Source organism: Erpetoichthys calabaricus, chromosome 4 (genome assembly GCF_900747795.2).
Source record: "Erpetoichthys calabaricus chromosome 4, fErpCal1.3, whole genome shotgun sequence".
Taxonomy (NCBI): domain Eukaryota; kingdom Metazoa; phylum Chordata; class Cladistia; order Polypteriformes; family Polypteridae; genus Erpetoichthys; species Erpetoichthys calabaricus.
Window position 1 is genome coordinate 170,359,144 of NC_041397.2, and position 14,031 is coordinate 170,373,174.

A 14,031-nucleotide genomic window follows, 5' to 3' on the forward strand; every position below is an offset into this window, starting at 1 on the left:
TCTTAACAGATGCATTTAGTGACATGTATTGGATTGGACGCCAAAAACGAAGATAAGCAAAAATCTACATGTAGTAGTACAGCGATAGAGATTCACATGATTGATCTTGAGACTTTAAGAATCAAAATTAAATTGTTTAAATGAAAAATTACAAATTAATTGGAAAATCAATATTTTTATTCTAGCTTAATCCCCGTTTGGGTCAGGGTCCCTCTTACTTGGTTTTGTAGTCAAACTTCCAGCAAATTACATGTTTCCCAGGGTTTACACCAGGGGCCTCATGTATAAACAGTGTGTACGCACAAAAATGCTGCGTACAGCTATTTCCACGCTCACATCGTGATGTATAAAAACTAAACTTGGCATAAAGCCACAGACATTTTCACGTGAGGTCAATCCCTGGTGTACGCAAGTTCTCCGCTCGGTTTTGCAAACTGGAAGCACCCAGCAACAAAGCAGTGCTATTGTTCCAGTGTGGTTTCCCTTTCATTTTTAGATCCACATCCCTGATGCAGCTTTATCAAATACACTGAAATTAACTGCATATTCTGTATTAGTTTAAGGCATCTGATTGTAATTAACCTGTAACAATATAATGGTCCACGGAATGGCCAAACTATTCCAAATACCATAAGCTGCTTAACGTTGTTACTCTTAGTGCACCACTCAGAGTATGTATTCCACTGTATCTGAGTGTGGAATCACAGCTCTACAGAAGCTGATCGGAAAGAGAATTATCGGTATACAGCATCAAGTACACGCTGCCTCAGCCATGTGCACTGTCTATTGAACTGCTTCCATACGACAAACGCTTCAGAGCCTTTCCTGTACGGACCTCGCAGTTCAGAAACAGTTTAATCCCAAGAACTATAAATGTACTCAATCAATCCATCAAGTGCTCCTAGTAGAACTGTTTGCACTTATAAGTACAATGACCTCACTGTAAACTTGCGATAAAGTTATAATATTGCACAACCTGAACCACTTTATAAAACGTGTATTATCATATGATGACAATATCATTTTTTGGATGAAATGCAGCAACATGTTTATTACATTAACAGATAAAATGTTAACATCATTTAAATAATCTATATTGTTAATAATTAAACATGTGAGGACACAGTGTCATAGCGCTAGAGACGAGCTGGCACCCTGTTCAGGGATTGTTCCTGCCTCTCGCTGTATTCTTGCTGGGACTGGCTTGACACTGGATGGATAGATGGATAGAATAATTAAACATGTACTACGAAGATATTTCAATGTTCCTTAAAAGTTTTTAAGAATCTGCTTTGTCAGCTTACAGGTGGCTTTACATCTATTACAGAGCTGATTGTGTGGCGATTGGGTACTCGGAGAAAGAAAAGTAAGGACAGGAATTGGGGGTTAGTACGTTTGAAAGAAACAGTACTGCTGCAAAAATTATTTCATCGAAGGTAGCGCACAGCGCAGCAAGCATTTTGTGGGAGGCAGGAACAATCTCTGGACGGGGCGCCAGCTCGTCACTATCACTGCGCCACTGTGTTCCCATGTTTAATAACATGCTTTAATTCCTATTATCATGAAAATGATATCAAGTATACATCTCAGTATTTAAATTATTCAGAGAGCTGTAATATCACAAATGTAATGGATTCTGTGTCCTGTCGGAGGAAGACAAAGCCTGTTTAAGGAGCAAGTAGTGATTCACAAACATAGAGCACGTAGAAAAACACATACAAAACAAAACATTTAACATGCTACTTTAGTTACGATTGGATTTGAGAAACAAGTAAATTAAACAATTTTAAGATGAAGTTTATGATGTTCTATTTTAATGACAAAAAGAACTACATGATTAAAGTGGAAATTTCAAGATTAAAGTTGATATTTCAAGCTTTTTTTCCCACTGTGTGCCTATTTTTTTTCTTTTCTCTGTACCCTAATAAGCTTCCATATGACTCTCAGATGATGGGCTACGACTCACCTTTTCACAATGACTTTTTATTTCAGGCACTGTGCGACTTTGTGAACTTGAACTTTTGAGTTTCTCCGACACTCTATTTCACTTGATCGACCTCTTTTTGTTGTTTATACCCCCCCCCGCTTTTGCCATTGTCTTTTCACAGAACGCTGAGCTTAAGGGCTATTTATATTGATTTGCATATTTAAAGTGGTGTAATTCTGGGAGGAGCTAGGGAGTGGCGGCAGGTGCGTGCACGAGCGTTACTTTTCACGCTAACCAGGATTTATGTAGCGAAAGAACGTGGAAGTTGACATACGCATAGATTTATGCATCTGGATTTTTTTGTGCATACGCATATTTCTGCTTTTGTCGTTTTGTCTTTGTTTCGTATGCCATGTTTTAATGTGAATTCTATGCATGGCGTTATGCATGAGGTCCCAGGTCTTTGTCTAGTGACACCACCTTGCTGCTTTTGCATGCATTGCCAAAATCTATGAGGTCTCTAGTTGTCATAGTTTCAAAGTGTTTGACTGGTCTGAGTGGAGAAAGGGTCGTCAATGTTCGTGCAGAGCCAATCTGCCAACTCATGTTGTAGGGTGATTAAATCCCAACTATTGCCACCAGTTTAATAACTCAAGGTACATCAGTGGAAGGACTGACATACAGACACAATCAGCTGTTTAATTATTGGCTCCTTAAGAAAGAACACTAATCAACTCCTGCTGTTAACCCTGGGAGACAATCTTCCTCTTCATGGGGGATCTCTGTCATCACAAGCCTTTATGCCACACCAACCACTTTCTTTCCTTCTGCAAGGTTCAACCTGTCAAACTGTTCACCGCACCTCCTTTTAAGCTCCTTCCCCATTGCAGCATCTCGGAAGCCCCGGTGAATTTCACCTGCCTGTTCTCTCATAGGTCAAGTCACTAACCATTTTGAATGAGGTATTTTATGAGTTTGTCTGAAGAAATGAGCAATAAACAGGAAAAGGGAAAATAAGGTGGTCAGAAACTGGAAGTAAAATTATAAACACAAACAAAAAAATCCCAAAATGTCCTTTAAACCATAAAAAAGTGTGCTTAGGAGGAAACATATACTTTGACAACTCAAATGTTCTGTTTGCTTTCTGAACAATCATGAGTGGTCTCCCTTAGACATTCTCGTATACTCAGATATGGGGATGGATATTTGAGGAGTAAGCCACAAGACAATGATTATATTTTTATATTACTAGGGGGCTTTGCCCCCTGCTCGCTTCGCTTGCCAACCCCCTGCCTATGCTACGCACCAGCAACTTCACGTTTCGGGTTAAATTTTATTACCTTGTTTGGAATTATATTGTGACAATGCAACGTATAACTGCCCATGAGTGAATATCATTTCTTTCTCTCTGCACGAACTGTGTCTGACAATAGCATTCACACAAATGAGAAATGATTGAACCATGTGCATGGTTGTAAATGTTTTAGATGTGGACAGGACTTTTCCAAATCTCTTTGCATAAAGTCTTGTCTCGCCGGGCTTGAAATTTTCTCTCGCAGGATTTCACTTTCACCAAACAACCAATCTTTTAATTCTCACAGATACACCTCTTAATTGGGAAGAAACACTACTTTTCCCTAATTGCAACACAAATTAGATGATCTACAAGTCTCCGACTTAAAGTTTAAATCCAAACAATATATTCAATCTCTTTTCACTGTTCCATTATTTGACCGAGTAATAATTTCCAGTTATTTGCGCTAATGCAATCTTTACTATCATTTTTTTGAGACTTTTGAATTTTCGTACTTCCATTATCACTAACCTGCTCTGCATGTGTATCTCACCAATGTTTTTGAATTCTTTATGACGTTCTACTTTGTCATCTACTCTTCGTTTTTTATTTCCGGCCCCGGGCGTGGCTAAATCTCTTGGCACAAAGTCTCATCTCGTGGGATGTGAAAATGTCTCTTTTCAGAAGATCACGTCTCGTCGCAGGATACAAAGTCTTGTTTCCCAAGAGTTTTTTATTATAATAGAAATATGTACATTAAAGAACCATCAATGTCAAATCCAATCAAATTAATAATATATTGAAAAATTATTATAAAAGTAAAGCTGAATAAATCGGACTCTGCAGCTGCATGAATAAAAGGTAAATTACCACTTCTGGTTAGTGGAAATAGCCCAAACGTTGAAAGAAATCTACATTTTGTACCTAATACTTGTATGTAAAATTTGATTGACCTAATTTAAAACATACTCAAGTTATTGTATTTATATACACACAGGCAGACACACAGACATAATTCCAAAGATTGTATTTTCAAATGCAGGGTGGTATAAAACGTTGATATTCATCAAAATCTTGGAATGGAATTTTTGGTGGATTCCAATACTTTCCCTATACTTTGTATACGAGAAAGTCAGGGAGGTCTAAACCATCGAGATTCATCAAAATGTTTGGACGATTACAATACTTTCCCTGTACTTCATATGAAAGAGAGTAAAAACACATTATTACTTTACTATTTATTGGTCATTTGCTGCATTGCATAATTCATCATGGAAGACCATGAAGGATCAAAAAAATTAAAGAGAAGTAATGTCATATCCTACTGTGGGTAGGCAATACAAGTCACTTACTTTGATACCTTTCCAATTTCAAATAAGTGAGCTAATATTCTATACCCAGCATACAGACAAGCAATCATAGCATCACTCCCACAAGCTTCTTGGCTGAACTTATTAACTGTTAGAATAATATGGCATACTAAAAAGTAGAGAATCATATTCGATTCAGGAGTAGGTATTATTGGTAGGCCTGGTAAAATTAACGTGTTAATGTGGCCAGTTTATAGCATTAAAAAATATTGCCACATCCAGGAAAGGCAGCTAGGCGATCACCTACCAACATAGACGCAGGGGAGTCAGAGGAAAGGGGCAGGGTTATAGAAGATTGAATCAATGTCATACTGCCTAAGTGTAAAGTTATCTTTGAATGTCACTAAAATCAAAATAAATCTTTAGTACCTCTGTATTTAACTCGCCAGTCTATCAGGTAGCTTGCAGTGCTGACTGCCCTAACTTAATGACAAAATTCTATGAAATAGAAGTGAAATGATTATCTCTACTAATTATTACAGTCTGTAGTATCTACACTAATTTTTGCAAAGAATGCAACATAACCACCCAAGTAATGCACGGTGTCAGTTTTTAGGCAAGATAGCTGCTACAGAGTACTTTTTGCATGCCAGAATAAAAGGTGTACAGTAGTGTCTTCAACCTTTTTTCTGTGGTGGCACACTTTTTATAACCCAAAAGATTCTAAGGCACACCACGATTCTACCAACTAGGAAAATATTAAATGTCAAAGAGTCTTGACTACTGGAGACGCTGTCAAAAAATCAGTTTGGAGAATGGTGCTTGCAGACACAGCACTTAGTGCTCACTTGTATGTCTACTGTTCCTCAGCTCTGCGAAAGTCATTGGCAAACACACAACCTGGCAGCTGGACCCCTGACATGTCTCCTGTATGAAAAACAGTGATCACAGAGCTGTTTTTATTTTGGCTTCTCCAGGTATTCCCGTCAATCTCAGACAGGTCTCGCCCACCTGAGGAGAGTGTTTCTCTCAGATCAGGACCCAGTGACACTACAGTATTATTTCCACAGCATACCAGTTGAAAAACTCTTGTGTAGAGCATAATTATCAAGTCTTTGATGATGATGAACAACTGAGGATGGTATTTGCACAGTTTTAACGCAATTTTAATGTATGTCCATTTATGAGATGCTTATACTTTCAATTAAATCAGTCTTTAGCAGTGCATTGAAAATGCAAAGTCATTTAGATCATTTAGTTTTACTTTGACATGTCTGTGTTTTATATACTATGTCAATCAGAAATTAACACAAGATCCTCTTTAATAAAATCACTGTGTGCATCCATGTGTCCATGTGTGTGTGTCTTCTGGTGAAGTGCGCATGCACGGGCAGTCTTTAATAAAGGACATCATTGCTGGGGAGAGTGCTGATTGGGTACTCGCGGCCGTGTGCATAAAATCCATTGCTGGGGAGACACCACACATACAATAATCAGCTGCACGCCAGCACAGATTAAAATACTTGTTGGGGAACTGCACAGTACCAGTACTTGCTGGAGAGATGCCACAGCCACGATTATCAGCTGCACGCCACACATTACATCAGTTCCTGGGGAGAGTCTGCTGATTGCCCACTGTTGTGACAGAAATTTAAACGCATATTACGGACAAGGCGGAAGTACAGGGAAGGGCGGAATGAGTTGCAGAGTCACCAGCCTCTAGCAGATGCTTCAAAGGCCGCCTGACGCGTCACACAAGACAGAGAGGGCGGGACCTACAAAATATTGTGTGGCCGATCCAATCAGCTTTCGGTAATTGAGGTAACACCTTAAACATAAGGCACGAAAAATCCAATCGGGTACTGAGACGTGGAGACCAGCTTCCCCAAAGATGTGGGATTAGTGTTTGTTGTTGTGCAAGTGTTCACTCTGAGGATGTCAGATTTGCGATTAAGAAGCTTGGCCCGGTAAAGTGTAAAGTGTCAGTCGTTGAAGGGGTTTTCCTAAATATATGAATTTTCAGGATATTACAATAGGATGACTTTTAAAAGTAGATTTATTTTCGCGCACATAAAATCTGTTGCTGGGGAGACACCACACATACAATAATCAGCTGCACGCCAGCACAGATTAAAATACTTGCTGGGGAACTGCACAGTACTTACTGGAGAGACGCCACAGCAAGCTCAAATAAAGAGAGGCAGGATAGGAGATCTTCAAATAGGCACAACACATCAATCAACAACCACAGAGGACAGGATAATATGTAATATTAATTATACTTACTGTATTGTCATATACGTTTCTATTTTATTTTTATTATTATTTTACTTTAGGCTTCTTGCAAAATACTAATGTTTATGCACTACTGTTCTAGCGCCCGTTATTGTAATGGGCTTAATGTCTAGTATATAATAAATTGGACTTGTTTTCTTTTTGCCTTCTTTTCAACGTACTTTTTAGGAAGCCATTCAATTTCAGGTTGTACTTGTTCAAGTATTATTCTGCTAAAAGTTTAGATTTAAGGGGGGTATTTTTCGTATGTGGATTACTCGTTTAGCCGGATGTAATTGTTGATGATTTGGCCTGATCCTGGATCTGTCGGTTTTTCGAAACTCTTGCTGGAAGTGTTGTCATAGCAACACATCCTAATCCTCAAACCTGCTCGGAGCAGGTTTGTTCTACGTAAACAAGGATTAGTTTACACACGTGATCAGTGACGGTGCGTGGAAGTCATCCAGTCATGGCTTCGGCGTTCATGAATGAGCGACCAATGATATTGGTGCACAAATTATACGAAGAGAATTTCATATAGAGAGGGTTTTGCGCGTTCGACAAGATCCTTTATTGCTCCCGGAGGAAATTCTGTACGAAAGATACCGCTTTAGCCAAGGGGGAATATTGTATCTCAAAGATTTATTAGCACCTTACCACACAGACAGTATGCATTGCTTTGAGGTTTTTTGCAAGCGGCACTTTTTTATATACTGTAGGCAATGCGGAAAATCTAACTAAAAGTGCAGTTTGCCAGGCAATTCGTAAAGTCTGTTTGGCTCTGAAATATTTCCTTCGGGTTTTCATAGTGTTTCCTGGACACCTGCGTGTGCAGACAATAGAAGAGGCGTTTCATGCCATTGCAGGTAGGTAATACACAGGCTAAAACACCCACAGTTCCATAAAGAATCCCACAATCAGCCAAACATTCTCATTACCAGGATTTCCAAATGTGATTGGGGCACATGGGACTGATCAGAGTGGAGTTTGATCAAACATTATTTGGAAAATGTATCTCTCCTCCTGATGAATAATCAGACACAGTGTCTTCATCAAATATTTGACCTTCGTCAATGTCTCGTTGGTCAGACACGGGTTCAAGGGATATGACATTCCCTGCAACTGACCCAACAAAAAAGAGGGCTATATGGAACATACCTATGGCACACATTTAGGACAAATATATGCAATGACCATCCTTTACCTGAAATGAAGTGACCATTGCATCCTGCCACTGGTTCTGAGGAGGAGCTTCCCCCTGGAATGCCCTCAGAAACAGGGTGATGGGCATTTTGCTGGAGAGCCAACTCTTCTGCAGGGATTAGGTCTGGACCTCGTGGACCTCCACCTGTTTTTTGCTTGTCTGCCTCCTTATTAGCTTTAAAATTAATGTTTTTTATATTATATATGATTCTTTATGTCAACAATTCTTTAAATAGTTATATACCAATATGTACCAGTTTGAAGTATATTCTTGTACTTCACTTTAACCTGTTCCCATGTTTTCCTTGTGCTCACGTTTGATCTGGAATTATGACATATTAAATAATAATTAATCTGACACATAGGAAATGAAACGCTGCATTCAGTAAGTACAATGCACACTACTTAGCGTTTAATTTGACGGCCACTTTTTGCCAGCCGTCTTTTCTGGTCTGGGATGCTTTTGCAGTGTTACCCCTTGTGCATATTAAATCTTGAAATTCTTCATGTCCTTCGAATAAAAGGTCTTGCGCCGCGTGTGTGAAAAAAAAAATGCGCCCGTTCTTTCGTCATTTTGTTATAGCCTATCAAAGACTTGCTGATCATGTTTTCTAGACTCAATATATATGGGCTTTTCAATCAGTGCGGGCACGCGCATTCATCTCGTATGATTAGATCCAGCTAAACTAATCTAATACACGGCTGCGTTTGAAAAACCGACCTATCCCGGATGAGTGTCACCGGCATTAACTCATCCAAGATGAGGCATCTGATCTCGGATGATTTAAGCGACGTACGGAAAATACCCCCAAGGTCATTGTTTAATTTTAAGCTATGCCATTAAAGTTTTTTTTTAATTCCTTTATGTTGATTCTACATTTTTTTTGTGATTCAGTGTGTATTTACTTCATGATATAAGTACTTATTTTATGATTACATGTTTTAATGTTAGATGCGATTAAATCACGATTAATTACATACAATGATTCGATTAATTATTTTTTTAATTGATTCCCAGCCCTTATTATTGGTAATAATATCAAGTACATACTGTATGTTAAAACTGATATAGCATGATTGTACTTCTGAGAACTGTTGGCATATAAGGGCAATGGTTTCATACAGAAAGAACTTTAACTTAGCCTACATTAGAGTACATTTTTGCAGTTTTGACTTCTGAAGGCTAAAATTCTGCTAATGTACTGCAATTTGTGTAGTTCTTTTGGTTAAAAAAAAAGATCAAAAGCATTTTGCATACATCAGAATACTGTGACTAACAACCGTCTATTTCAGCACTGCATGCAAGCTAATACTTTACCTGTGCAGTGTTTCTTCATATCATTGGGTGGAATGGGTTGCACTGCAATCAAGTACTTTGGTTCTGCAACTAAAAAGAAAAGAAAAACAGTCATTAGCAAAACAAAAAAAGATAAAAATACTTAAAAGAATTATTAAATAAATATTGATATTTTTTTGGTTTGCTGTGCTTTGACTCTCAAGCCCCTGAGATCTGATTATATTGGCCGAGGAAATGTCATAGATGAATGTTCTTAAGGTAACCTCTCTAATTTTGATCAGTTCTGTGTCCAAAATAGAGTTTTGCATATTAGAAAGGTTTCCATTACATGCTAATCTATTTTTATTTATGCAGGAGAAAAACATAAATAGGCCAGTAAATAATAGCCCATGGTGGTGCTAGGACAATAACTTCATCATTAATGTCAACTAAATTAAGGAGCTAGCTACTCATACACTAATGTTGAAACATGTAAGCAAGTTTAAATTTCTTGGAGTGACTATCATGATGAATTGAAATGAGCACAACATACAGTATTTTGGCTCTTGTCAAAAAGGTTCATCAGCTCCTCTGCATCCTCAGATATCTGAGAAAAGTTTGCATTTCTGCATCTGTTCTTGCAAATATATATGGGTACACAGTGGAGTCCATCCTCACTTGCTGCATCACATCCTGGCATACCAACTGCTCAACTCAAGATTAAAAAGAACTGCAGAGGATGGTGAGGTAGTACAGAATATCTTTTGTACAGAGATGCCTTTTCTTCAGGACAAATACAACACTCACTCACTTAGAATAACAGGATAATTATAAATCTCAGCCATACTGTTCATTCACTTTTCTCACTCCTTCCCCCTGGATTACAGTACAGGACCATTGGCACTCCCATCAGTACACTCAGACATACTCTCTATCCACAAATTGAAAGGTTGCCGAGCAGTCAATCATAAGAACAAATATTGTAACATAACAAACAGTGTGTATAAATATTTAATACTGTACTTGTATACAGGGCTGGCACATGGGTGAGGTGAACACGGGATTGCTTAAGGGAGAGGTTTTGTAAGAGCTGCTTGCAAGAGTATGACTGGCGGTGTGTAAAGGTGCAAAGAAGAAAAGACCCTGGGATTACTTATTGAAGAGCTGTGCTGTGAAGGCGGGAAGCAGTTTTTTTAAGTGTGCTAAGGAATTAAACATTTTTACACTTCTTAATTTCTGTTTGGTGCATGTTACTGTTTTAAGCTAATAATTTTAATGTTTCCATAAAATGTGTATTATTTAGGCATATTATTTTGTACGATATTCCAAGGATGCACTACATCATTGGGGTACTATATTGAAATGTCTTTACCACAAAATGTATGTGGATTAAGTGTATCCTCTCATGTCTAGTAAGGATAAATAGTGGGGTGCTGTGGAAGGCAAAAATGTGTCTTGCCTCAGATGGCATTACTTAACATGTCTGCTTATAATTATTCTGTAAACAGGCTGCACACTAAGTATACCTTTTATTTATTTGCCTACTTTTTCCCATCCTTTCCAAGGACATATGAAAGTAAGACTTTAATTGTACTATGTACACATGACAAAAAATTTTACCTGACATAACCAAATTCCTGAACAGGAAAATGCAGGTATAAAAATGGGTGAAAAAAAGTTTGGATTGATTTTACATGTACAGTATGTAAATGATCCAGTGACACTCCTCTGTAACACTGTAAAATACTTCTATAAGCATTTAAGATTCCTACGAAACGAATCCAATAATATTAAGACAAGGACTGATATACTGTATGCTGTTAAGTGTTTTTGTGGTTAATTCATATGGAATATTTGCTGCAGCTTAACAAGCATTTGAATTTGGAACAGGTGAATATATTTTCATGTCTTCAAGATTGGCTTTGCTTGCCTTTTAAAAACGGCATGCACATTATATGTAATGCAGCCTTTAAATTTATTTTGCTTACAAGTAATGAACAACTTTCAGAAAAAAAATACTCGAGTGTAACCAAGATATTATTTACAGTCTGTTGGAACTCAAAGCAAAGTGGTACACCACAGCTGAGTCAAAATGTTATTGGTTAATCCAGACAAATTCTAAAAGATTTATTTTAACACACAGGTATATTAATCATTTGTGTTTTCAGTTAATGTTCTTGCAGTGCTTTTAGCGGAAGTATACTGGTTTCAAAGTTTTCATTTTTATTTAAAAGGAAAACAAAATCTTTGCTTTGCAAAACATGACCACCATATACTCTCATTTTTTCTTGACACACAAACATATTTTGGACAAACTTAAATTGATATTATGGCTCGCTGTACAAAAGCGAAGAAATATTAAAGGAAAAAAAGAAAAATGATCCAGATGGATACAACAGTAGGCAAGTGATATATTAATGATTTATGTTGTCATTTTTTTCTATTCAGTGCATTTGCTTCCATCATTTAAGGAAAATTGAACTTTCTCAGCTCTTAGAATATTATATTGGGAAACAGCAAGGCTTGCATTTTTAGAAAATGAAAACCTTGTCTGTTCTGGCTTTATTTACTGTCCATATTATATAAATGTTCTGTGATTTTTAAACTTCCTATGAAACCTAGATGTTTTCACTAATTCACTGATGAAACCGACTACATGAAGTACCATTTAGTCATCCATCCATCCATCCATTGTCTCCCGCTTATCCGAGGTCGGGTCGCGGGGGCAGCAGCTTGAGCAGAGATGCTCAGACTTCCCTCTCCCCGGTCACTTCTTCTAGCTCTTCCGGGAGAATCCCAAGGCGTTCCCAGGCCAGTCGAGAGACATAGTCCCTACAACGTGTCCTGGGTCTTCCTCGGGGCCTCCTCCCGGTTAGACGTGCCCGGAACACCTCACCAGGGAGGCATCCAGGAGGCATCCTGATCAGATGCCCGAGCCACCTCATCTGACTCCTCTCGATGCGGAGGAGCAGCGGCTCTACTCTGAGCCCCTCCCGGATGACTGAGCTTCTCACCCTATCTTTAAGGGAAAGCCCAGACACCCTGCGGAGGAAACTCATTTCAGCCGCTTGTATTCGCGATCTCGTTCTTTCAGTCACTACCCATAGCTCATGACCATAGGTGAGGGTAGGAACATAGATCGACTGGTAAATTGAGAGCTTTGCCTTGCGGCTCAGCTCCTTTTTCACCACGACAGACCGATGCAGCGCCCGCATTACTGCAGATGCTGCACCGATCCGCCTGTCGATCTCACGCTCCATTCTTCCCTCACTCGTGAACAAGACCCCGAGATACTTGAACTCCTCCACTTGGGGCAGGATCTCGCCACCAACCCTGAGAGGGCACTCCACCCTTTTCCGGCTGAGGACCATGGTCTCGGATTTGGAGGTGCTGATTCTCATCCCAGCCGCTTCACACTCGGCTGCGAACCGATCCAGAGAGAGCTGAAGATCACGGCCTGATGAAGCAAACAGGACAACATCATCTGCAAAAAGCAGTGACCCAATCCTGAGCCCACCAAACCGGACCCCCTCAACGCCCGGGCTGCGCCTAGAAATTCTGTCCATAAAAGTTGTGAACAGAATCGGTGACAAAGGGCAGCCCTGGCGGAGTCCAACTCTCACTGGAAACGGGTTCGACTTACTGCCGGCAATGCGGACCAAGCTCTGGCACCAATCGTACAGGGACCGAACAGCCCTTATCAGGGGGGCCGGTACCCCATACTCTCGGAGTACCCCCCACAGGATTCCCCGAGGGACACGGTCAAATGCCTTTTCCAAGTCCACAAAACACATGTAGACTGGTTGGGCAAACTCCCATGCACCCTCCAGGACCCTGCTAAGGGTATAGAGCTGGTCCACTGTTCCGGGACCAGGACGAAAACCACACTGTTCCTCCTGAATCCGAGGCTCGACTATCCGACGGACCCTCCTCTCCAGGACCCCTGAATAGACTTTTCCAGGGAGGCTGAGGAGTGTGATCCCTCTGTAGTTGGAACACACCCTCCGATCCCCCTTCTTAAAGAGGGGAACTACTACCCCGGTCTGCCAATCCAGAGGCACTGTCCCTGATGTCCATGCGATGTTGCAGAGGCGTGTCCACCAAGACAGTCCTACAACTTCCAGAGCCTTGAGGAACTCCGGGCATATCTCAGCCACCCCCGGGGCCCTGCCACCAAGGAGTTTTTTGACTACCTCAGTGACCTCAGTCCCAGAGATGGGGGAGCCCACCTCTGAGTCCCCAGGCTCTGCTTCCTCATTGGAAGGCATGTTAATGGGATTGAGGAGGTCTTCGAAGTACTCCCCCCACCGACCCACAACGTCCCGAGTCGAGGTCAGCAGCGCACCATCCCCACCATATACAGTGTTGACACTGCACTGCTTCCCCTTCCTGAGACGCCGGATGGTGGACCAGAATCTCCTCGAAGCCGTCCGAAAGTCGTTCTCCATGGCCTCCCCAAACTACCTCCCACGCCCGAGTTTTTGCCTCAGCAACCACCAAAGCCGCGTCCCGCTTGTCCTGCCGGTACCTATCAGCTGCCTCCAGGGTCCCTCAGGACAAAAGGGTCCTGTAGGACTCCTTCTTCAGCTTGACGGCATCCTTCACCGCCGGTGTCCACCAACGGGTTCGGGGATTGCCGCCACGACAGGCACCGACCACCTTACAGCCACAGCTCCGGTCAGCTGCCTCAACAATAGAGGCACGGAACATGGCCCATTTGGACTCAATGTCCCCCACCTCCTTCGGG

The 14,031-nt window shown here is 40.5% G+C and overlaps 1 protein-coding gene across 9 annotated transcripts in view; it reads right to left on the reverse strand.

Annotated features, from left to right (window-relative positions):
- Positions 1 to 14,031, reverse strand: part of LOC114650360 (target of Nesh-SH3) — a 254,882-nt gene that overhangs the window by 168,570 nt on the left and 72,281 nt on the right. For all 9 annotated transcript variants that reach the window (XM_051926064.1, XM_051926063.1, XM_028799939.2 and 6 more), the window contains exon 3: positions 9,327 to 9,395. In XM_051926064.1, coding sequence (XP_051782024.1) covers positions 9,327 to 9,395 — 69 coding nt within the window. The remainder of the gene's footprint in view (positions 1 to 9,326; positions 9,396 to 14,031) is intronic.